The following is a 26057-nucleotide window of genomic DNA, read 5'->3' as shown; positions in this document are numbered from 1 at the left end:
TCAGCTTTCTAGCAGAAGCCTGAAGATTTTGTGGCAATATTGACTGATATTTGGAACTGTTCATAATTCCCTCTAGCTTAACTAAAGCCCCAGTTCCAGCTGAAGAAAAACAGCCCCAAAGCATGATGCTGCCACCACCATGCTTCACTGTGGGTATGGTGTTTTTTTGGTGATGTGCAGTGTTGTTTTTGGCACCAAACATATCTTTTGGAATTATGGCCAAAAAGTTCAACCTTGGTTTCATCAGACCATAACACCTTTTCCCACATGCTTTTGGGAGACTTCAGATGTGTTTTTGCAAAATGTAGCGTGGCTTGGATGTTTTTCTTCGTAAGAAAAGGCTTTAGTCTTGCCCCATAGCCCAGACATATGAATAATACGGGAGATTTTTGTCACATGTACCACACAGCCAGTACTTGCCAGATATTCTTGCAGCTCCTTTAATGTTGCTATAGGCCTCTTGGTAGCCTCCCAGACCAGTTTTCTTCTCGTCTTTTCATCAATTTTGGATGGACGTCCAGTTCTTGGTAATGTCACTGTTGTGCCATATTTTCTCCACTTGATGATGACTGTCTTCACTGTGTTCCATGGTGTATCTAATGCCTTGGAAATACCCTTCTCCTGACTGATACCTTTTAACAATGAGATCCCTCTGATGTTTTGGAAGCTCTCTGTGGACCATGGCTTTTGCTGTGGGATGTGACTAAGAAAATTTCAGGAAAGACCAACTAGAGCAGCTGAACTTTATTTGGGGTTAATCAGAGGCACTTTAAATGATGGCAGGTGTATGCTGACTCCTATTTAACATGATTTTGAATGTGATTGCTTAATTCTGAACTCAGTTACATGACCAGTTATAAGAGAGTGTGCACACTTATGCAACCACATTATTTTCGTTTTTTGTTATTTTCTTCTTCCCTCCACCTAAAAGATTTCAGTTTGTTTTTCGATTCAATAGTTTTTCTTAAAGTTTTGCAGCATACAAGAAACATGTCGGGCATACCCGGGAAGCACAGGTATAAGGAAGGTAACATAGTAACCAACATGAAAAGAACAAAAGTGGTGCAATTGGAGGGTATAATCTAATGGAATATGAATACCATGCCTGGAGAAGAGGAGTATTAGCTGCACTAAAGGGGCGTTGCTGCCTAAAAGATATAGCCAAGTGACAAACAAGTGGATTGAGACAAAATATTGGTAAGTAAGTAGCTCTGATCACTAAGGCATGGCGAGGGCCTAAGGAAGGGAACAGTATGGGGAGGCCGACCAGTGGCACCAATTTTGTTGACAGCGGGTAAATCCACCATTACCCATAGAGAGAATCTTCTCATAGGAGTAAGTAATGTTAAGTGCTGATATCAATTCGACAAGTTCAGGCGTATCAGAGGTTTTCCATCTCCTTAGCAACAGCAATTTTGCTGTAACACAGAATATACATAACAAAGCCCGATAAGGGCCCGGCACCAGGTTGACCCCAATAAACAAAAGGACCAATTGGGGAGACCAATCTATCTCAGTCTGCAGAATCTGGCCCAACAGGTCTCGGCATGCGGACCAGTAAGGCTGGATGATGGGGCATTGCCATAGGATATGGAATAGGTTTCCCTTACTCACGCATCCCCTCCAACACTGATTAGAAACAGAAGTGTACATGAGTGCCAATCTGTCTGGTGTGTAATACCAACGTAAGACTGTTTTTATCGCCAATTTTATATGGGATGTACTGTACATTTCAGATGTTGATGCATCACTCTGAGGGCACTGAGCCATTCTACCTCAGTGAAGGACATGTTCAAATCTTTTTCCCAACTAGTCATGGGGTGAGAATGTCGGTTGGAAAATGGAGCTATACAGGGGCTTCAGACCTTTTGGGTTACTAGAAATATACATTTTAGCTAGGTTATCCATTTTTATCCCAGATGGTTGCAATCCCTGCAGCAGGTGGCGGATCTGGAGATATTTATAGAATTCCGCCGCTGGGAGGGAAAATTGCTCACAGAGCAACTGGAACAGCCTCAAAACACCCTGGTCAAACATGTCCCCAACTTTTTGGATACCTCCGTGAACGCACATGGACAAATCAGAGTGCGGGAGTAGAGTCTGAAGGAGAGACATGGGTAAGGAGGCTTGGGAGGGCGGAGTATCAGCATTAGCTAGGGTGTGGTACTTGGTCCATGTGTTCAGGGAAACCAGCACCATCGGGCTCATACCTTTAGGAAGGGGGAGCTGCCAAAATGGTAAATGTAACAAATCTTTCAGGGAGTACGGTGAGACCTGTGAGAGTTCTAGATGGACACAAGGTAAATCTGTGGACGACTGTGCCCAACCCCGCAACATAGAAACCAGAGTGGCAATTTAATACAATTTCAGATCCGGTAATGCTAAACCCTCCCTATGTCGACCTCTGGTGAGGATGTCGCGGACAACTCTGAGACGTTTCCCTTTCCAAATAAACGTAGAAAGTAGAGCTGTCACGGATGGTGTTGCAGAAAACAAGAAGTAACGAATAAAGATCCGACTGACTTGCACCCAAACTAAGGAACAAATGGGTGAGCCCTATAAAAGCCCTAGAGCTCTCCCTGACTGCTCAGCCCATGCAAAGATCTTTATGATAGAAAATTGCATGTCCACGTACCTAGACTGAGTGACACCTGCAAACCCTATAATAGTGAGGGGACACGACCACCGGCTCCCTGCACTTAATACGGAGGGAGTCAGGGTCACCTAGAATCAAGCCAACAGGAAAACACAAATACAGAAATAGATTTATCTGAGGAACCAGCAGTTGTTGCATCTAGCAGTGAACATAATCCAGGAAGTAGTATAAACCGCAAAGTGAGGCAGTATGGGAGGGGATATAAAGGGAGGCAATCAATGCTAATAGATGACAGCTGGGAGAGGGAGAAGAGATGTCAAAACGAAACCAAAACAAAAGAACATCATGCAGGAGGTACTGAAGAATGTCTGTCAGAACTTCTCAGAGATCTGGCGGTGACAGTACCCCTCCCTCTACGAGTGGACTCCGGACACACAGAGCCCACCTTCTCAGGATGGGACCTATGGAACGCCCTGATAAGACGAGTAGCCTTAATGTCCGCCACTAGAACCCACATCCTCTCCTCAGGACCATCCCAATGAACAAGGTACTGGAGAGAACCGCGGATAATACGAGAATGCACAATCCTAGAGACCTGAAATTCAAGATTACCATCAGCCACAATCGGAGGAGGAGGCAAAGAGGAGGGTACAGTGGGTTGGACATAAGGTTTTAATAGGGACTTGTGAAAAACATTATGGATCTTCCAAGTCTGAGGAAGATCAAGACGGAAGGCAATTGATGACGGACAAGATTTTGTAAGGCCCAATAAACTTAGGACCCAACTTCCAGGAGGGAACCTTCAACTTGATATTCTTAGTAGACAACCACACCAGATCACCAACATTCAGGTCCGGAGCAGGCACACGTCTCTTATCCGCCATACGCTTATATCTGTCACTCATGCTCTTTAGATTATCCTGAATCTTTTGCCAAATAGATGACAAAGACGAGGAGAATCTCTCCTCATCAGGTAAACCAGAAGACCCCTCTCCAGAGAATGTCCCAAACTGCGGATGAAACCCATATGCACCAAAAAATGGTGACTTATCAGAGGATTCCGGACGATGGTTATTTAAAGCAAACTCAGCAAGGGACAAAAAAAACGAACAACAATCCTCCTGATTCTCCGCCACAAAACAGCGCAGATATGTCTCCAGATTCTGATTGACGCCATTCAATCCATTCGAAAGCGGGTGGAAAGCAGAAGAGAATGACGAACCGAACCCCCAAGCGAGAACAGAAAGCCTTCCAGAATTTGGAAACAAACTGCATGCCCCTATCAGAGACTATGTCTGAAGAAATGCCATGCAATTTGACAATGTGATCAACAAATGCTTGCGCCAGCGTTTTAGCATTGGGCAACCCAGGAAAAGGAATAAAATGCGCCATTTTGCTAATACGGTCCACCACCACCAGAATCACAGTCTTCCCCGAGGAACGAGGCAGGTCCGTAATGAAGTCCATGGACAGATGTGTCCAAGGACGGGAAGGAATGGGTAACGGGAGGAGAGGACCTGATGGCCGTGAATCAGGGACTTTGGCACGAGCGCAGGTCTCGCAGGCTGCCACAAAACCCTCAACCGACTTACGAAGAGCCGGCCACCAGAATCTCCAAGCAATAAGATCCACTGTGGCTCTACCCCCTGGGTGCCCAGCAAGGACAGTATCGTGGTGCTCCTTAAAAACCTTATGTCGTAAAGCGAGAGGCACAAACAACCTCCCAGGAGGACAAAGATCAGGAGCTTCTGCCTGGGCTGCCAGAACCTCTGCCTCCAATTCAGGATAAAGAGCAGAGACAACCACCCCTTCAGCCAAAATGGGACCTGGGTCTTCAAAGTTCCCCCCTCCCGGAAAACAACGTGACAGGGCATTCGCCTTCACATTCTTAACCCCAGGGCGGAACGTGACAACAAAATTAAACCTTGAAACGAACAAAGACCATCTGGCCTGTCTCGGGTTCAGACGCTTGGCTGACTCCAAGTAGGCCTGATTTTTATGGTCGGTAAACACGGTAATAGGGTGTCTGGCTCCCTCTAGCCAATGGCGCTATTCCTCGAAAGCTAACTTGATGGCCAACAACTCTATCTCCCACATCGCAATTTCTCTCTGTGGAGGAGAGTTTCTTCGAGAAAAAGGCACACGGTCGCCATTTGGCAGGAGAGGGACCCTGAGACAAAACCGCACCCACACCCACCTCAGAAGCATCCACCTCAACAATGAAGGGCAGAGAGACATCAGGTTGTACCAAGATGGAAGCGGAGGCAAAACTCTCTTTGATACTAGAAAAGGCCTTACGCGCATCTACCGACCAGGAGGAAAAATCTACCCCCTTTTTAGTCATATCAGTGAGTGGCTTAACAGAGGAATAATTCAAAATGAACTTTCTGTAATAATTGGCAAAACCCAAAAAACGCATCAGCGCCTTCTGATTCTCAGGAAGCTCCCAATCAAGCACAGCACGGACCTTCTCAGGGTCCATGCGAAAACCAGAAGCAGAGAATAGAAAACCCAGAAATTGAATTTCTGGAACCGCAAACACACATTTTTCCAGTTTAGCGTACAATTTATTCTCCCGCAGAATGAGCAAAACCTGACGTAGGTGGTCCCCTATGAGTCTTGAAATCAGGAGAAAAAAATCAAAATGTCATCTAGATACACTAGTACAAATTTCCTCATTAAATGATAAAAAATGCTGTTCACAAAATGTTGGAAGACGGCTGGAGCATTCATCAAACCAAAAGGCATAACCAAATTCTCAGGGGTATTGAAGGCCGTCTTCCATTCGTCCCCTTCTCTGACCCTGACCAGGTTGTATGCCCCTCTCAAATCCAACTTGGAAAAAACTTTAGCCCCAACAATCTGGTTAAAGAGGTCCGGGATCAGAGGAAGCGGATAAGGGTCACGAATTGTGATACTGTTCAGCTCCCTGAAATCCAGACATGGTCTTAAAGAACCATCTTTTTTCTTAACAAAAAAAAAAAAACTGCGGCAACAGGTGACTTCGAGGGTCGTATGTGTCCCTTTCTCAGGCTCTCAGAGATATAAGTACGCATAGCGACCCTTTCAGGTTGGGAGAGATTGTATAAACGAGATTTAGGCAGCTTGGTGCCTGGGATGAGATTAATAGGGCAATCGTACTCCCGGTGAGGGGGCAGCTCCTGAACACCACTCTCAGAAAACACATCTGAAAATTCAGAGAGAAAAGATGGTACAGTCTTAGTAGAAACCTCTGAAAGAGACGTTGAGAGGCAAATCTCTCTGCAAAAGTCACTCCAACCATTTATTTGCCTCGCTTGCCAATCAATGGTGGGGTTATATTTAGTGAGCCAGGGTAGCCCCAACACTAGAGGAGTAGGTAATCCGCTTAGGACGAAACATGACACATCCTCAACATGAGCATCACCCACAATCAAACTGATATTGTGAACTATGCCCTTTAACGATTTTTGAGAAAGTGGAGCGGAATCAATAGCAAAAACAGGTATGTCCTTTCCCAAAGTGCATACCTGGAAACCATGTGTTATAGCAAATTGATTATCAATGAGATAGACAGCTGCTCCACTATCTACAAAAATCTCACAAACAATATTCTTGCTCTCTAGTGCCAGCCTGGCAGGTAGGACAAAACGGGAACTACAAGCAAACTGAGAACCTTCAATTTCCGCATCAGCCTTTCCAATAGTAACAGATGGAATGTTTTTAGAGGACATTTTTCTTTTTGTTTCTTTATTACCCTAAAAAAACTCCCTGAATCTCCTAGAGGGACAAACATTTGCCAAATGATTTATACCTCCACAACAGAAACAAACCCTCCTCTGAGAGCCGAATCCTCTATTGTTAGAGGCAAGCAAACCCAGCTGCATGGGCTCCTGCTCAGAGAGGATTGAGAGAGACTGAGGCTCCTGCGCACTGAATGAGACCACCCCACTGTCCTTGGACTGAGTATGGCAGGAGGGAGTGATCTCTCCTCTCTCTCTAAGACGCCTGTCAATACGAACAGCCCGAGACATGGCAGACTCCAAGGAGGTAGGTCTCTCATGAAAGGCAAATGCATCTTTCAACCCCTCTGAAAGACCAAGGCAAAATTGACTTCGAAGTGCAGCATCATTCCAACCAGTATCAGCTGCGCATCTCCGAAATTCTGAACAGTATATTTCTGCGGACTGTTTACCCTGGCATAAAAGACGCAGTTTAGATTCATTACAGATAAAACAGAAGGTCAGTCCTGTGTCCCAACACGGACACTATTTGCGCTGCTGCTGGTCCCGGAGTGGTGCGGTAGGTTTCACACCAGTAAAATCAAAGTCAAATAGGTTTTGGAACCGCGCTGCAGGAAAATACGTATTCCGGTCCCAAATGGATGATGTACGGGTGTCAGCCCTTCTCCTCGACAACCAGAGGGTACGGTCCTCCCAGACCCCCTCCTCTACAAGATTTAAGGAGATAGGCAAGATAGTGAAGCACCCCTGAGAATGTTATAATAAACGGTTTTATTCTACTTACAACAGGTCAGTAGACAAAAGGCATAAAATCACAAGATGATCGTCACGTTTCTGCCCGACCCGGGTTTCGCTACCTCGCTTCTTCAAGGGCGATGACTGAGCATGCTCACACACGAGCGCTTTAAATAGCCCAGCTGTCTCATTATTCAAGCGGGTGTGGTTCCGATCCCAAAATAACAGTTTTAGAAATTCCATTCATACATTCATAAATACAATCACTTTTAAAATGTGAACATAAAATACATAAAATACACATACAATACACATTGGAAATGAGTGGAAAATGTTAGACATGAGAAGATCTTGTGGGAGAGATATAGAGAAAGGGGCTGAATTTATTAATGAATATATTGATTTTGGATATGAGCGGCAACTCGAAGGGGTTTAATTATAAATTGGCAATGACTATGTACATTAATGTGTATTGTATGTGTATTTTATGTATTTTATGTTCACATTTTAAAAGTGATTGTATTTATGAATGTATGAATGGAATTTCTAAAACTGTTATTTTGGGATCGGAACCACACCCGCTTGAATAATGAGACAGCTGGGCTATTTAAAGCGCTCGTGTGTGAGCATGCTCAGTCATCGCCCTTGAAGAAGCGAGGTAGCGAAACCCGGGTCGGGCAGAAACGTGACGATCATCTTGTGATTTTATGCCTTTTGTCTACTGACCTGTTGTAAGTAGAATAAAACCGTTTATTATAACATTCTCAGGGGTGCTTCACTATCTTGCCTATCTCCTTAAATCTTGTAGAGGAGGGGGTCTGGGAGGACCGTACCCTCTGGTTGTCGAGGAGAAGGGCTGACACCCGTACATCATCCATTTGGGACCGGAATACGTATTTTCCTGCAGCGCGGTTCCAAAACCTATTTGACTTTGATTTTACTGGTGTGAAACCTACCGCACCACTCCGGGACCAGCAGCAGCGCAAATAGTGTCCGTGTTGGGACACAGGACTGACCTTCTGTTTTATCTGTAATTTATCTGTGTTTGTAGGTTGTCTAGTCCTGCTAGCAACATGGACATTTTTGATTTCAGAGCAACTTTTAAATGTGATCTTGATGCATTCTGTGATACTCCTATTGATACCGATAATGGGTCAGATAATATGCGAACACTGTTTGTGAAACTAGAAAGGGAGTTCACTAGGGAAATTAGAACCACCTGGGACATTGCCTCCTTAGAACGTTTTCTTATGGAAGGCAAGATCCCGGAGGGTCTGAGATGGCAACTGCCTCTAGTTACTGAAGAGGAGGAAGACCTAGTGGGCTGGGAAAAAGTAATGAATGAGTGTGCATGGAAAGTTATGCAGTATATCATTATAGTTCGTAAAAGCAAATTAAGGAAAATTAACAATGCTATAGATGAACTACAAGAAGAGATAAAACCGATGAAAAGTGCAAATAAGGAGTTATATGAGAAATGCAGTAAACAATGTCAAGATTCCATTTTAAAATCTGAAAAAGATATAAAAAGCAAGAAACAAAAGAAATATGCCAAAATTTGTAATGACTATAAAATGAATATGGTATATAAATGGAAAAATAAACAAACAAATATAGAGGAGACTATGATAAATCCGGCACCTGTGGGTGATAACAGTGATAGTAATCCCAATCTGGGAAACTACACTGGAGGTTTTAGGAAATTAGAAAATGGAGTTGGGAAACAAAAGGTTTTTAAAAATCATAATCATCAAGCCAATGAGTATACACCGCAGCGTAACTATGGTTACGCACCTAAAAATCAAGAACGTTTTTTTCAGCCTAATAGGGATCATGAACAAATGCATGAACCACAGTTTGGAAAATGGTCCGATAATAGGTACCAACAAACACAGTCCTATCAATATAACCAAAGAGGCCAACAAGGTTGGGGCCAAAACTACGGATATAGGGGAGGACAATATAGTGGTAATTATGGACAACATAATGGGTATAGGGGACCATCACAATACAGACAACCGTACAGACAGCCATACCAAGGGGGAGGGTACAAAGGAAAACCAAAATGGAGACCACAGGATAACTACGGTTATGGCTACAACGGTAGCCATGATTCTAGTCATTTTGACAAAGGTATCCACTATGGTGGTAGCAACTACGGAGATGAATTAAAAAGGGATAATTGCGAGGGGAGTAGACCAAACCCAAAACCGCAAGGTGAACAAAATTTTCCTCACCAAAGTATAAAAGGAGTGCAGAGAGAAGGAGAAACAAAAGAACAGATAATGAGGACCCCACAAAAAAGAAGTCTAGTAGAGGAAAACGAGGAAAAGGGAAGAATAAGCCCCACAACAAAAAGGAGCAAGGAAATCTAAAGGGAATTTTTAACTTGAGCAGCCATATCCTAACAGAGGGGGAAATGAGTGTCCTAAATAAGGGCCTAAAGTATGCACCTAGCCAGAAAATTAATAAATTTGAGGCATTTCTGGATATACACAAATTTATCCGGAAATTGAATATGGCCAAATACTGGGTTAACAACCCCGCACCGCAGAGTGTGAACCCTGAGGTGGGGCTTGTTAACTCAAATGATAATAGGGAGAATGTTCTGCATACCCAAATGAAGGAAAAGTCTAAGTTTTTTCCAAAAAACCCAAATAATGAATGTATAGAGGCATTTAAAACTGGATTGTTAAAGGAACTGGAAGAGATGAATATGGAGAAGGTGACACACAATCTCACCTATAAAGAGAGAAAAGCTCTTAAAGATCTAGAAAAGAATCCGGATATTATTGTAAAACCGGCAGATAAAGGGGGAGGGGTGGTCATAATGAGTAAAGAAAAATACGAGGCCGAAATGGCAAGATTAGTGTCGGACACAACCACCTATAAGAAATTGAAAAATAATCCCACGCAAGAATATAAACGGGCCCTCGATAGCATACTAACAGGGGGCTTTACTAAAGGAATATTGAACAAAAAAGAGTTTAATTACCTTACTATCCCTTTTCCCTTGGTGCCGGTCATATACCATCTGCCCAAGATTCATAAAAATCCAGTAGATCCCCCGGGGAGACCGATAATTTCCGGGCTCAACTCGTTGACGTGCAGAGTCACGGAATATATAGATTTTTATTTACAAGGATATGTTATGCAGAACCCCTCTCACTTGAAAGATACTGGGTCGGTGCTGGAGCTCATTAAAAATTTAAATCCCCCTACTGTGAATACGTGGATGGCCACAATAGACGTGGCATCCCTATACACAGTTATCCCCAAAAAATTGGGAATGGAGGCAGTGGAGAAGAGAATCAGAAATGATGTAAAAATGGGGAACCTCCAGGGTAACTTTATTTTAGAATGCCTTAGCTATTGCCTCGATTACAACTATTTTTGGTTCAAAGACTCATATTATGTACAGTGCATTGGCACTGCGATGGGGGCGAAATTCGCCCCCAGTTTTGAAAATATTTTTATGGGGGCTTGGGAGGAGAGTTTCATCCTTCCCACACTGGGAGCGGACACTCCAGGGGGCAAGTTGACCTTCTGGAGGAGGTATATTGATGACTGTCTCCTAGTGTGGGAAGGAGGGAGGGAGGGACTCGAGTCATTCATCTCCCAATTGAACCATAATAGTTGGAATCTACGATTTGTGGGGGAAATTAGTGACACTAGCGTCAATTTTCTTGATCTATGCATCCGGATAGAAAATGGGCGCTATTTGACTAGTTCCTATTTCAAAGAGACCGATGTGAACTCCTACATCGATATGAAGAGCTGCCACTACGGCCCATGGCTCAGGAATATCCCGAAAGGACAGTTCAAGAGGATGTCCCGTAACTGTACAGAACAGAGCGAGTATAGATCACAATGTGGGGTGTTAAAGAGCAGATTTGTGGAGAGAGGATACGATGAGGTTGATTTGGATGCATGCATACAGAATGTAGAGATAGAAACAAGGGGAAAAATGGAAAATATAAAAAGAATAGTGGAAAAGGAAAATAGGGACTACAGATTTTCATTTGTTACTAAATTCTGCTCCATGTCAGGTGATATCAAGAAAATGGTTAAAAAGAATTGGGGAGTTTTGAGAAACGATCCAACAATAGGAAAAATGATACCTGCGAATCCCTCTTTCATTTTTAAGAAAGCAACTAACATTAGAGAAAAACTTGTACGTAGTGCCATACCGCCAGTTAGTGTAAAGGTGAAAAAAGAAGGAAAATTCACCTGGTGTGGATTCTGTGCAGGTTGTAAGAACCGGAATTCCAAAGATCGTCAAATAAATACCCAACACATTATGTCCAAAAGTAATGGGGTCGAATTTCGTATTAAGAATAATTGCTCATGCGAAAATGAAGGCATAATTTATGTATTGGAATGTCCTTGCGGGCTCCAGTACGTGGGACGGACAATTAGAAAGCTAAAGGTCAGAATACAAGAACATTTACGTAACATCAAAAAGGGCCTAATGACCCACAGTGTATCAGCACACTTTAAATTACGGCACGGAAAAAACCCGCAAGGGTTAAAATTTGCAGGAGTTGAAATTGTTAAGCCCCACTGGCGTGGAGGAGACTCGCTAGCACAAATAAATAAAAAAGAGGTGGAATGGATTTACCAGCTAGGAACCCTACAACCCAGAGGGCTCAACATTGAATTTGACCTAAAACCATGTTTATTGTGAAACGATCTTACCGGTGGCGTCTTTCTTCTGTTCTTTACCGGGCCTCCATTGGACCTTTGGGTGACGTCAGCTATCTGGCTGCTCCATTGGACCTTGATGCCTTGTGACTGGAATGTCACAGGTGGAGGCGGGGTCGAGAACACACGAATGACGCTAGCATAGCGGATAGCGTTCTTTCGAATGACGCGCTAAAAGTGGGTGGAGACTACCTGAATGACGCGCCAGGATCGGATGATGTCTGAGGAAATGACACTTCAGGAGGGGGCGGAGACTAGATGAATGACGCTCCGGGAATAGGGGATACCTGTATAATGTTGCAAGAGTGGATAACATGCATAGAGTAATAGGACCATTATATTAGAATGAGTGGAAAATGTTAGACATGAGAAGATCTTGTGGGAGAGATATAGAGAAAGGGGCTGAATTTATTAATGAATATATTGATTTTGGATATGAGCGGCAACTCGAAGGGGTTTACTTATAAATTGGCAATGACTATGTACATTAATGTGTATTGTATGTGTATTTTATGTATTTTATGTTCACATTTTAAAAGTGATTGTATTTATGAATGTATGAATGGAATTTCTAAAACTGTTATTTTGGGATCGGAACCACACCCGCTTGAATAATGAGACAGCTGGGCTATTTAAAGCGCTCGTGTGTGAGCATGCTCAGTCATCGCCCTTGAAGAAGCGAGGTAGCGAAACCCGGGTCGGGCAGAAACGTGACGATCATCTTGTGATTTTATGCCTTTTGTCTACTGACCTGTTGTAAGTAGAATAAAACCGTTTATTATAACATTCTCAGGGGTGCTTCACTATCTTGCCTATCTCCTTAAATCTTGTAGAGGAGGGGGTCTGGGAGGACCGTACCCTCTGGTTGTCGAGGAGAAGGGCTGACACCCGTACATCATCCATTTGGGACCGGAATACGTATTTTCCTGCAGCGCGGTTCCGAAACCTATTTGACTTTGGCAGTTTAGATTCAGCCAGAGCAATACGATCCGATCATCATATATCTGACCCAGGGCTACAAAAAATTCATCCACTGAACAGAGGGGCCGTGCCCCCACCAGCAGCGAAAAGGCCCAGGACAGAGCGTTATCCCTGAGCAGCGAGATGATGATCCCCACCCTCCGCTCCTCATCACCAGAGGAATGGGGAAGTAGGCGAAAATTGAGTTTGCAAGCCTCTCTAAAACAAACAAAATTCTAACTACCCCCGGAGAACGTATCCAGAAGCGAGATTTTAGGCTCAGAACAAATTCCATGAACGCAAGCAGAAATGGTCACCTGAAACTGAGAGACAGTTTTACGGAGATCTGCTACCTCCAGTGAAAGACACTGCATTTGGTCAATCAAGGCTGAAACCGGATTCATGCTTAAGACGGTTTTGGCGGTTTATAATGTCACGGATGGTGTTGCAGAAAACAAGAAGTAACAAATAAAGATCCGACTGACTTGATCCCAAACTAAGGAACAAATGGTGAGCCCTATAAAAGCCCTAGAGCTCTCCCTGACTGCTCAGCCCATGCAAAGATCTTTATGACAGAAAATTGCATGTCATCGTACCTAGACTGAGTGACACCTGCAAACCCTATAATAGTGAGGGGACACGACCACCGGCTCCCTGCACTTAATACGGAGGGAGTCAGGGTCACCTAGAATCAAGCCAACAGGAAAACACAAATACAGAAATAGACTTATCTGAGGAACCAGCAGTTGTTGCATCTAGCAGTGAACATAATCCAGGAAGTAGTATAAACCGCAAAGTGAGGCAGTATGGGAGGGGATATAAAGGGAGGCAATCACTGCTAATAGATGACAGCTGGGAGAGGGAGAAGAGATGTCAAAACGAAACCAAAACAAAAGAACATCATGCAGGAGGTACTAAAGAACGTCTGTCAGAACTTCTCAGAGATCTGGCGGTGACAAGAGCCTGGGCCCGAATGAAGAATTTCTTTGGGAGGGTTACGGGCAAGGTGCGGTATACATATAAAAAGGGAGAATGAACATCTTAAATGTTGCTATCCTACCTATCCAAGATATTTCATGTTTAGTAAAATCATGGAGTTCCATTTCAGTGGCAAGCAGGAGGGAGTCATAGTTTAAGGCATACAGCAGGGAGGAAGAGTGAGTTAGGTTGGCACCTAGATACTTGATACTTTGAGATTGCCAATCAAAGGCCCAAGTATTGTGTAGGACAGACATCAGGGTCTCTGGCATGTGGATGGGTAGGACCTGTGTTTTGGGGGTGTTGCGGTAGTAATGAGAGTGGTGAGAGTGCTTCATATCGGGAAATTTGGTCCATCACTGCTACTAGGGACCTTTCAGGGTCAGTAAGGGAGAGAAAAATGTCTGCATAAAGGGAAATGACGTGGGAGCGGCCACCCACCCCCACCCCGGATATTCTGGTGTCCTGTCTAATTGCCTGAACCAAAGGCTCCATGGCTATTATAAAGATGAGAGGGGAAAGGGGGCACCCCTGTCTAGTGCTGTTAGTAAGTGCGAACACATCTGACAAGGCTCCATTCTCAAATGTTCTAGCAGTGGGGTGCTATAGAGTGCTTTAATGGCGGTAAGAATGGGACCGTGGAATCCCATCTGTTGGAGCACCGAGAAGGCGAACGACCAACGGAGTCTGTCGAAACGCCTTCTCGGCATCCAGAGCTAGGGCCAGCATGGGAATCTTGTGAGTATGGACATGCTGGAAAATTCCCAACATACGTCTGGTGTTGTAGTAGGTATGACGGGTGGGGATGAAGCCGGCTTGATCTACATGTATAATGGATGGGAGAATTTTAGCTAGATGGGTGGCCAATAATTTTGCATATATTTTAACATCTTGGTTTAAAAGGGAAATGGGCCTAAAATTTTGGGGTCTATCGGGGCATTTGCCAGGCTTGGGGAGGGTAATAATAAGGGCTTGTAGGTTTTCAATGGGGAGGGAGCCAAAGGTAAGTGCAGATTGACAAAAATCTTTTAGAGAGGGGCAGAGGAACTGTTTATAATAGTGGTTGGCAAAGCCATCAGGGCCAGGGGCTTTATCCCGAGGTAGGGATGCAATCACTGCCTCCACTTCTTCTTGGGTGACCCGAGTGTTGAGTGCTTGAAGTTGGGAACTCTCTAATGTGGGTAAATTCAAGGATCGTAAATAGGATTTGGTTAGTTCCTCCAAATCCGCCAGGGTAGGGTTGGAGTCCTTTACTCAGTTTGTTTTTCTGTAGTTTATAGGTCACAGTAAAGGTGGAAAAAGTTCTGAAATGATTCATCTTTGTCTTATTTTTTTACATCACAGAAACCTGACATTTTAACAGGCAGGGGTGTGTAGACTTTTTAGATCCACTGTATGTGAATATATATATATATATATATATATATATATCTATCTATCACAGCTATATCTAAGCTATATGACAGCTATATGACAGCTATACAGATGTAGCAGGGTTAACACACAAACTCTTAACTCAAATTTCTTAACTCATCGCGTCATCTTGAAACAAAATCCATTGTAAAGCAATTGTAGGTATTTGCTTAACGCATTTAGTTTAGATAACATGTCTCATAAAGTATGTGTGTTAACTCTGCTACATCCGTATGTATCTAATGTGGGGACCCGTACTCACTTGATCAGTGTACAGAGGCAGGGACACCAAAACGTTCAACAAAAGTCCTTTTTATTTAGGCTTTTTCATCAAAAGTACAGCCAGTACATCGAGATCGCAGCCGGGTCAAACAGTTGTAGCACGCTCTGACAGTGTTACTTCACACTGTCTGCCTTTCCCCCAGACTGAGACACACCTAAGATCCAGCAGCAGGATTAAATAGGATCCCTGGACATGAGCATGCCTCAAGTCCCGGACTGGAACAAGGGGAACAGGCACCCACCCAACACCTTGCCTGTTCCCAGTAAAAGCCCGCCCTGTACTAGCTACACTATCTATTTTCTGTGTCCACCAGCTAACTTAGTGGACACCTAGACTAGGGCTTTTACTCCACCAAGGCCGGGCCCCTTGGTGGCACATTCATGGTAAGCAAGCCGCTTTAGAATGCTTCCTGCAACATTCTGGGTGACACATATCTCCTCTCATAGATGACTCCTGTCACCGCCTCACACTAAGCTATATTACAGCTATATGTATCTAAGCTATATGACAGCAATATGTATCTAAGCTATATGACAGCTATATGTATCTAAGTTATACGACAGCTATATGTATCTAAGCTATATGACCGCTATATCTATATCTAAGCTATATGACAGCTATATGTATCTAAGCTATATGACAGCTATATCTATCTTAGGCTACTTTCACACTTGCGTTCGGTGCGGATCCGTCTGGTATCTGCACAGACGGATCCGTACCTATAATACAAACTATGGTATCCGTTCAGAACGGATCCGTCTGCATTATTTTTCTGAAAAAAATCTAAGTCTAATTGTGTCAATGTCAAACGGATCCATCCCCATTGACTTACATTGTAAGTCTGGACGGATACGTTTGGCTCTGCACGGCCAGGCAGAAACCAAAACGCTGCAAGCAGCGTTTGGGTGTTCTCTTCCTGAGCGGAATGGAGGCGGAACAGAGCCAAACTGATGCATTCTGAGCGGATCCTTATCCACTCAGAATGCATTGGGGCAGTACGGGCCGCTTGTGAGAGCCTTCAAACGGAACTCACAAGCGGAACCCCGAACGCAAGTGTGAAAGTAGCCTTAGCTATATGACAGCTATATCTATCTAAGCTATGACAGCTATATGTATCTAAGCTATATGACAGCTATATGTATCTAAGCTATATGACAGCTATATATATCTAAGCTATATTTATCTAAGCTATAAATAAATAAATCTGGGCCAGTGTACTGAAACAATTTAAAAAAGGTTTTTGTGGGGTGGAAAAGAGAAAAACACAATTCTGCCATTTTATTTGGGGGAGATGTTTATTTTTAAACAGCACTCACTGTGTGCAAAAATGACACACATTTTTTTTTGGGTCACTGAGGCAGCGTAAGTATGGAGTTCCGGCCACCCAACAATAATCTGCGCACACACTTACCGACCCTATCACTGCTTGGCATGACTAAGGAGAAGAAGACTGGCAGCATATCATCAGCACCTTGGGAGACATCATCAGGTGTTTTCACAGCTTATAGTCAGTGAGTTCCAAACAAGAGCAGTCAGCCAATAGGGCAAACCGAGCAGACAGCACAGAGTACCGGTCCTGTAATGAGCAGCTCCCCTCCTCCCTACAACTCTTGTCCTCCATAGTGGCACCGCAGAAGGAAGCCCTTACTATAGGTCAGAGTGTTCTTCCCACTGCCCGGGAACTAAACAGCGGGCACACCATTGAATCTTTCCACCCCGCTGCCAGCACTGATAAGGATTGCGCATGTGCAATCCTTCACAGGAGCTGTGGCAGCCAGAGGAGAGAGAGAGGGGGGCAGGCACACAAGGCTGTGACGTTTCGTGGAGAAGCCTGTACACGAGCCTGGTGGATGATGTCAGGGGTCAAGTAACCCGCATCGGCCATTCAGAAACACGGCAGAATAAATTATGTGAGTAAATTACAAATGTATTTTTAATAATGTTATAAGCCACCGTAACATATATAGATATAACTCGGACAACACCTTTAATAAACTAAAAAGTAATATATATCAATTAATACCCTAGATACACAATTAAACATGAATGAATGAATGACCCCCCTAAATAAAATATAAATACATTATCTATTAATTATTACTTTTAATATTTGGCTTTATTGCTGCTCTACATGATTTATTATTGTTAATACTTGTTCCTACTGCTGCCCTACATGATTTCATTAAGGAACTTTTACCCATTATTTATCTGTTTTTATTTTAATTTCATTGTGAATCTCATATCTATTGACAAATTGATTGCAACAATTGTTGCAATGCTGGCAACAATAGTACAGAATGTCATTACAAGTTTCCCTGAGCTACCAGAAATAGAATAGCGTTGACTTACTAAAAGAACGCTAATTACAAAAAATGAGTGAAGGGCCTGGCAGGAGCGCTACACTATGAATAGTTTCATTCAAAGATGGAATGCCCCCTGCCTTCACTCTTGCCTGCGTGCCAAAAAAGTCCTATTAAATTGTGTCCCACATGTTTCCCTCTATCTTAACTGTCTTGATAAAAGGGTCTGTTCGCTCTGGAAATGCAGTGATCAATAAAGCTTATATTTTTATATTATACTTACCATGTGTCAAATCTGTTGACAGTACCCCAAGGAGCGGTTCCCTACATATTTCTTCTCTTCTTTTGATCATCTCGGAGATCACTCCAGCAGTGCAAGTCAGGAACCCAACCCCTGTTCGGGTTGTGAATATCAACATCAAGGCTAAAATAGCTGTTGTGACTCCTCACAACAGCAAAAGGTAAGCACATTACCTCTCATTATATACCACTATTTTAAAGCGATACAACACACGAGGCGATGCTTCCTGTCTTTTTTCTTTTGTTAAAAAAAACTAAAATCTTTTTATATTCGAATATATCTATTAACCTTATGTAATGCATGTACAGTCGTGGACAAAAGTTTTGAGAATTAGATAAATATTGGAAATTGGAAAAGTTGCTGCTTAAGGTTTTATAATAGCAATTTGCATATACTCCAGAATGTTATGAAGAGTGATCAGATGAATTGCATAGTCCTTCTTTGCCATGAAAATTAACTTAATACCAAAAAAAACTTTCCACTGCATTTCATTGCTGTCATTAAAGGACCTGCTGAGATCATTTCAGTAATTGTCTTGTTAACTCAAGTGAGAATGTTGACAAGCACAAGGCTGGAGATCATTATGTCAGGCTGATTAAGTTAGAATGGCAGACTTGACATGCTTGAAATCATTGTTCTTCCATTGTTAACCATGGTGACCTGCAAAGAAACGCGTGCAGCCATCATTGCATTGCATAAAAATGGCTTCACAGGCAAGGATATTGTGGCTACTAAGATTGCACCTCAATCAACAATTTATAGGATCATCAAGAACTTCAAGGAAAGAGGTTCAATTCTTGTTAAGAAGGCTTCAGGGCGTCCAAGAAAGTCCAGCAAGCACCAGGATCGTCTCCTAAAGAGGATTCAGCTGCGGGTTCGGAGTGCCACCAGTGCAGAGCTTGCTCAGGAATGGCAGCAGGCAGGTGTGAGCGCATCTGCGCGCACAGTGAGGCGAAGACTTTTGGAAGATGGCCTGGTGTCAAGAAGGGCAGCAAAGAAGCCACTTCTCTCCAAAAAAAAACATCAGGGACAGATTGATCTTCTGCAGAAAGTATGGTGAATGGACTGCTGAGGACTGGGGCAAAGTCATATTCTCCGATGAAGCCTCTTTCCGATTTTTTGGGGCATCTGGAAAAAGGCTTGTCCGGAGAAGAAAAGGTGAGCGCTACCATCAGTCTTGTGTCATGCCAACAGTAAAGCATCCTGAGACCATTCATGTGTGGGGTTGCTTCTCATCCAAGGGAGTGGGCTCACTCACAATTTTGCCCAAAAACAAAGCCATGAATAAAGAATGGTACCAAAACACCCTCCAACAGCAACTTCTTCCAACAATCCAACAACAGTTTGGTGAAGAACAATGCATTTTCCAGCACGATGGAGCACCGTGCCATAAGGCAAAAGTGATAACTAAGTGGCTCGGGGACCAAAACTTTGACATTTTGGGTCCATGGCCTGGAAACTCCCCAGATCTTAATCCCATTGAGAACTTGTGGTCAATCCTCAAGAGGCGGGTGGACAAACAAAAACCCACTAATTCTGACAAACTCCAAGAAGTGATTATGAAAGAATGGGTTGCTATCAGTCAGGAATTGGTCCAGAAGTTGATTGAGAGCATGCCCAGTCGAATTGCAGAGGTCCTGAAAAAGAAGGGCCAACACTGCAAATACTGACTCTTTGCATAAATGTCATGTAATTGTCGATAAAAGCCTTTGAAACGTATGAAGTGCGTGTAATTATATTTCACTACATCACAGAAACAACTGAAACAAAGATCTAAAAGCAGTTTAGCAGCAAACTTTGTGAAAACTAATATTTGTGTCATTCTCAAAACTTTTGGCCACGACTGTAGGTAGGAACAGACATGGACAGTGAGTCTTGACTTAGAACCCAGCCTGCTTTCCCTACCTATGTGCAGTACAAGCCCTAGGTAGCAAGACTGCAACTGGTCGACAGCCCCTGCGCTACTTACATGCAGAGACAGACAAACACCAAGACACAAAACACAAAAACAGGGTCTTACGTAAATGGGTCAGAACCAGACGGACAACAGAGTACCAAACAAGAGACAGAGAGTGGTCAGAAGACAAGCCGGGGTCAGAGGAACGAACCAATAAGCACAGGAACCAGGAGCACAGCTAGTAAGTCATAGATTATCACTGGCACTGGTATATGGCCAGGACGGGGTTTAAATAGAGCAGGATCAGAACCTGATCGGTCATGACTCGGTGCTCCATTAGTCAGATACACTAGCACATAGGAATAGAGTATTTGAGCATTCAGCCTAGAGATGAGCGAATTTCATATTTTGAAATTTGTTTGCGATTTGTTTACTGTAAAAGCAGAATTGCGTTATGGATTCCGTTACCACAGACCATAATGCAAATCTATGACGGAATGCATAACGGAATGCCTTTAATGGTATTCCGTTATTCATTCTGTCATAATAGAAGTCTAAGGGCTGCATAACGGATCTGTTCCATTTCCATTATGCAGAGGAGGACTCACTAAACTAATCGAAAACGAATTTCATAAGCAGAAATTCGCTCATCTCTAATTTAGCCCAATGCTAGTCTCCTCCAACACATGCCTGCTGTGGGGAGAAACAGAGCATTGCATCCTGTTGCAAATAATGCTGTCGTGTCACCAGGAGGAATGGATTAGCAGCGTGTCTCTCCCAGTGCAGACGCAGGTGAATTTGTGACACCTTCGGTCAGATTCTCTCTCAGGCTCTGTAAACCACTGAGGCAGTAAGAGGGGCTCCATCTATTTGGTAAGCTTCCAGTCTCTGAGGACAGATCCCGTCTCCGTGGTGTTGTTGTAGATTTTGAAAAATCAAATTACCGGTAACTGTAATTACCATTCTTCTTGCAACCCCCTTGAAAACCAGCATAAATTTGCCTATTGGCTTTCCAGTGGTCTTAATTTTTTTTTCATTTTAAGGTTAATGTACTTGATGTAATGTACTGCGAGAGGCCTTGTTTTATGTGGAACTTGGTCTAATTTTTGGATACATGTAAGTTATTGATTAATCCCTCAATGACCTGCATTAAAGAGCCATACATTGTTTATATTTCCAAAGCGGTAGCTAATGAAGGCTTGTTTGGCACCATTTTTGGGGTATGCATAACTTACTTATTAGGTTTTATTTTGAGGGAGAGGGATTTAAATACAAAAAAACAACTACTTTTTATTTTTTTTTTCCATCATGCAGTATAAAGGACAAATTAACTTTTTTTTTGTGGGTTAGTAACATTTTAGCAATACATAAAGACAGAGGTTTTCAAGAAAAGACAGCCCTTTTAAAAACTATAAAAATTCAGTTTTTAAAGAGGTATTTAATTTTTATTCAGTATAACGATTTAACTATTCAGCTGATCCTGTAATGCCAAATCATCAAATAAAGGTGTAATACTGATTTCCTAGAGAGGAGTGTACTTACCACACAATAGACAGGTGATCTGTTGATGCCCATGTTCTTGGAATGGCAGTACTCTATAAACAAACAAATATCATCATATAGTAGTAGCAATAATTGTCGTCATAATACAAGTTGTAGTCTGCTTTTCTCATTCAAGTTGATTAAGAATGTTGGATCAACTATAAAAGCAACATCATTTCTCCCTATTGCAGAGGCAGAAAGGCTGTAAAAAGACAAACTTCCCTCTCATCTGCAGGTCCTGTTACTGTTAAAGGATCTGCAAAGATACAGTCACGTGTTGTGATCTGTGCAGGTCCTGAAGCCAGTGAAGAGAACTGCAAAGATCCACAGAAGAGAATGTGACCTGTTTTGTTTAAGGCTCCATTCACACATCCGCAATTCCGTTCGGAATTGTGGACCCATTCATTTTTATGGGGCCGCACAATGTGTGAATGGACCCTAACTGTCAGTGGTCCGGTATTTGTTTAGAGGGTTTGGTCTTGTCCTGTATTTATTTTGGGGATCTCATCTGGAGTCTTATTAGTTTAAAGGATATGGACACCTTTAAACCACACGGGAGCGCGCACAGCTGACATTCTGCTTGAAACAGCCAACATCGGTGGCTGGACGTTTAACCCTTTCCATGCCGCTGTCCTTAGAGACCGCTCTACGGAGCGACTAAGCATCAGGCCACTGCTCTGCTGTGGCCCGATGCTTGAAAGGTAAATTGAGGGAGTTCTTTCCCCATCAGGCCGTTGCGCTGCTGTGGCAATGTCCCGATGGTTACCATGGAAACCAAACTTCTTCACAGGCATCTGGCTTGCTAGGGTACAGCTGAGCCTGATCAGGCTAAGTGTACATGCAAATACACTGCAGTACACTAAAAATACACTGCAGCACTTCCTAAAAAATAGTATAAAAAGTGATCAAAAGAGTCATATGTACACCAAAATAGTATCAATCAAACCATCATCTCATCAAACAAAACAATGAGCCCCTACAAAAGACAATTGCCAAAAAAATTAAAAAGATACAGCTTTCAGAAAATGGAAACACTAAAACATGATTTATTTCTTTAAAAAAAATGCTCTTTATTGTGTAAAACCAAAATATATACACTCACCTAAAGAATTATTAGGAACACCTGTTCTATTTCTCATTAATGCAATTATCTAGTCAACCAATCACATGGCAGTTGCTTCAATGAATTTAGGGGTGTGGTCCTGGTCAAGACAATCTCCTGAACTCCAAACTGAATGTCAGAATGGGAAAGAAAGGCGATTTAAGCAATTTTGAGCGTGGCATGGTTGTTGGTGTCAGACGAGCCGATCTGAGTATTTCACAATCTGCTCAGTTACTGGGATTTTCACGCACAACCATTTCTAGGGTTTACAAAGAATTGTGTGAAAAGGGAAAAACATCCAGTATGCGGCAGTCATGTGGGCAAAAATGCCTTGTGGATGCTAGAGGTCAGAGGAGAATGGGCTGACTGATTCAAGCTGATAGAAGAGCAACGTTGACTGAAATAACCACTCGTTACAACAGAGGTATGCAGCAAAGCATTTGTGAAGCCACAACACGCACAACCTTGAGGCGGATGGGCTACAACAGCAGAAGACCCCACCGGGTACCACTCATCTCCACTACAAATAGGAAAAAGAGGCTACAATTTGCACAAGCTCACCAAAATTGGACTGTTGAAGACTGGAAAAATGGTTTCTTGAACATGACAATGAGTTCACTGTACTAAAATGGCCCCCACAGTCACCAGATCTCAACCCAATACAGCATCTTTGGGATGTGGTGGAACGGGAGCTTCGTGCCCTGGATGTGCATCCCTCAAATCTCCATCAACTGCAAGATGCTATCCTATCAATATGGGCCAACATTTCTAAAGAATGCTATCAGCACCTTGTTGAATCAATGCCACGTAGAATTAAGGCAGTTCTGAAGGCAAAAGGTGTTCCTAATAATAAGGCAGTTCTGACGTATGGTGTTCCTAATAATTCTTTAGGTGAGTGTATATCGCATATCTATCTATATATCGCATATCTATCTATATAAATATATCCAGCTATCTATTTATCTATCTATATATTGGATATCTATTGCCTATATACCTATCATTCTATTACATATCTATCAATTTATCTATATATCTATTTATCTATCTCAATCTCATATCTATTTATCTATTTCTCACATTCATCTATTTATCTATCTATATATCCATTTATTTATCTATCCATCTATTTATCTATCAAATATATCTACCTATCTATATATCACATTTCTATTTATCTATCTATATATCGCCTATCTATTTATCTATTACCTATCTACCTATCATTCTATCACACATCTATTTATCTATCCAATAACTAATTATGTATATATATTGCATATCTATCTATCTAAATATATACCTATCATTCTATCTATCTATATATCACATATCTAGCTATTTATTTATCTATCTATCTATCTATCAAATATATCAACCTATCTATATATCGCATATCTATTTATCTATCTATATATCGCCTATCTATTTACTATCTACCTATCATTCTATCTGTCACATATCTAGCTATTTATCTATCTATCTTATCGATCTAACAACAAATGGCTCAAGTTTAACACCTTAACGCCCCAGGACGAGGATGCTCGTCCTCAAACGCCGGAACTTAGCGCTTGTCCTGGAGTTGTTCCTCCCCCCGCATGCGGTCCCCCCCAGTCAGCAGCAGAGATCCGGCGGTTACTGACCGCCGGATCCCTGCTGCATCCACCAGCATCAGCGATAACGCCGATGCATTAACCCCTCATATGCAGCGGTCAGCGCTAACCGCGGCATAAGGGAGGTTTGCGCTCCCTCACCTGATGTATCGGGTCCACCGCTGTGCTGTGGCGGGGACTCAATCGTTTCCAAGGCTTGGGGTCTGTTATGTACGGAAGCCTAAGAGGCCCAGCCCCCAGGCTGGGTCTCCTAGGGCGGCAACTGTTAGCGTCTTACAGTGTAAGACACTAACAGTTCAATACAGCACAATACAGATGTATTGTGCTGTATTAAAACAAGGATCAGACCCTGTCCCATAGTGGACAAAAAATAAAGTGAAAAAAAAAAGTTAATAAAATGAAAGTTTTACAAAAAAATTTAAAGTTTCAAATAAAAAAATAAAAAGCGTCCCTTTCCAAAAATAAAGTAATTATTTATATATTTTTTTTAAATCGGGAAAAGACATATAGACATATTAGGTATCGCCGCGTCCGTATCGACCAGCTCTGTAAACATATCACATGACCTAACCCCTCAGATGAACACTGTAAAAAATAAACTGTGCTAAATAAACAATTCTTTTGTCACCTTACATCACAAAAAGTACAACAACAAGCAATCAAAAAGGCGTATGCCCACCAAAATAGTACCAATCTAACCGTCACCTCATCCCGCAAAAAATTAGCCCCTACTTGAGACAATCGCCCAAAAAATAAAAAAACTATGGCTCAGAATATGGAAACACTAAAACATGATTTTTTTTTTTCAACAATGATATTATTGTGTAAAACTTACATAAATAAAAAAAATATACATATTAGGTATCGCCGCGTCCGTATCGACCAGCTCTATAAAAATATCACATGACCTAACCCCTCAGATGTACACCGTAAAAAATAAAAAATATAAACTGTGTAAAAAAAAGCCATTTTTTGTCATTTTACAGCACAAAAAGTGTAATAGCAAGCGATCAAAAAGTCATGTGCACCCCAAAATAGTGCCAATCAAACCGTCATCTCATCCCACAAAAAATGAGACCCTACCTAAGAAAATCGCCAAAAAACTGAAAAAACTATGGCCCTCAGACTATGGAGACACTAAAACATGATTTTTTGGGTTTCAAAAATGAAATCATTGTGTAAAACTTACATAAATAAAAAAATTGTATACATATTAGTAGAGTTGAGCGAACACCTGGATGTTCGGGTTCGAGAAGTTCGGCCGAACTTCCCGGGAAATGTTCGGGTTCGGGATCCGAACTCGAACCGAACTTCGCCCCGAACCCCATTGAAGTCAATAAGGACCCAAACTTTCCGGCACTAAAAAGGCTGTAAAACAGCCCAGGAAAGGGCTAGAGGGCTGCAAAGCGCAGCAAAATGTAGGTAAATCCCCTGCAAACAAATGTGGATAGGGAAATGAATTAAAATAAAAATAAAATAAATAAAAATTAACCAATATCAATTGGAGAGAGGTCCCATAGCAGAGAATCAGGCTTCATGTCATAGCAGAGAATCAGGCTTCATGTCACCCACCACTGGAACAGGCCATTGTCAGATATTTTTAGGCCCCGACACCCAGACAGAGGAGAGAGGTCCCATAGCAGAGATTCAGGCTTCATGTCATAGCAGAGAATCAGGCTTCCCGTCACCCAACACTGGAACAGGCCACTGTCAGATATGTTTAGGCCCCGGCACCCAGACAGAGGAGAGAGGTCCCATAGCAGAGAATCATGCTTCATGTCACCCAACACTGGAACAGGCCACTGTCAGATATGTTTAGGCCCCGGCACCCAGACAGAGGAGAGAGGTCCCATAGCAGAGAATCATGCTTCATGTCACCCAACACTGGAACAGGCCACTGTCAGATATGTT

The 26057-nt window shown here is 42.6% G+C and overlaps 1 protein-coding gene across 2 annotated transcripts in view; it reads right to left on the bottom strand.

The window, feature by feature from the left end:
* PGAP1 (post-GPI attachment to proteins inositol deacylase 1) overlaps positions 1 to 26057 on the bottom strand; it is a 1296519-nt gene that overhangs the window by 1010219 nt on the left and 260243 nt on the right. For both annotated transcript variants that reach the window (XM_040441657.1, XM_040441658.1), the window contains exon 6: positions 21432 to 21484. In XM_040441657.1, the coding sequence (XP_040297591.1) occupies positions 21432 to 21484 (53 nt within the window). The remainder of the gene's footprint in view (positions 1 to 21431; positions 21485 to 26057) is intronic.

The sequence above is a fragment of the Bufo bufo genome, chromosome 7 (genome assembly GCF_905171765.1).
Source record: "Bufo bufo chromosome 7, aBufBuf1.1, whole genome shotgun sequence".
Classification (NCBI taxonomy): domain Eukaryota; kingdom Metazoa; phylum Chordata; class Amphibia; order Anura; family Bufonidae; genus Bufo; species Bufo bufo.
The sequence above is the reverse complement of the archived record's forward strand: the minus strand, read 5'-3'. Positions and strand labels throughout refer to the sequence as shown.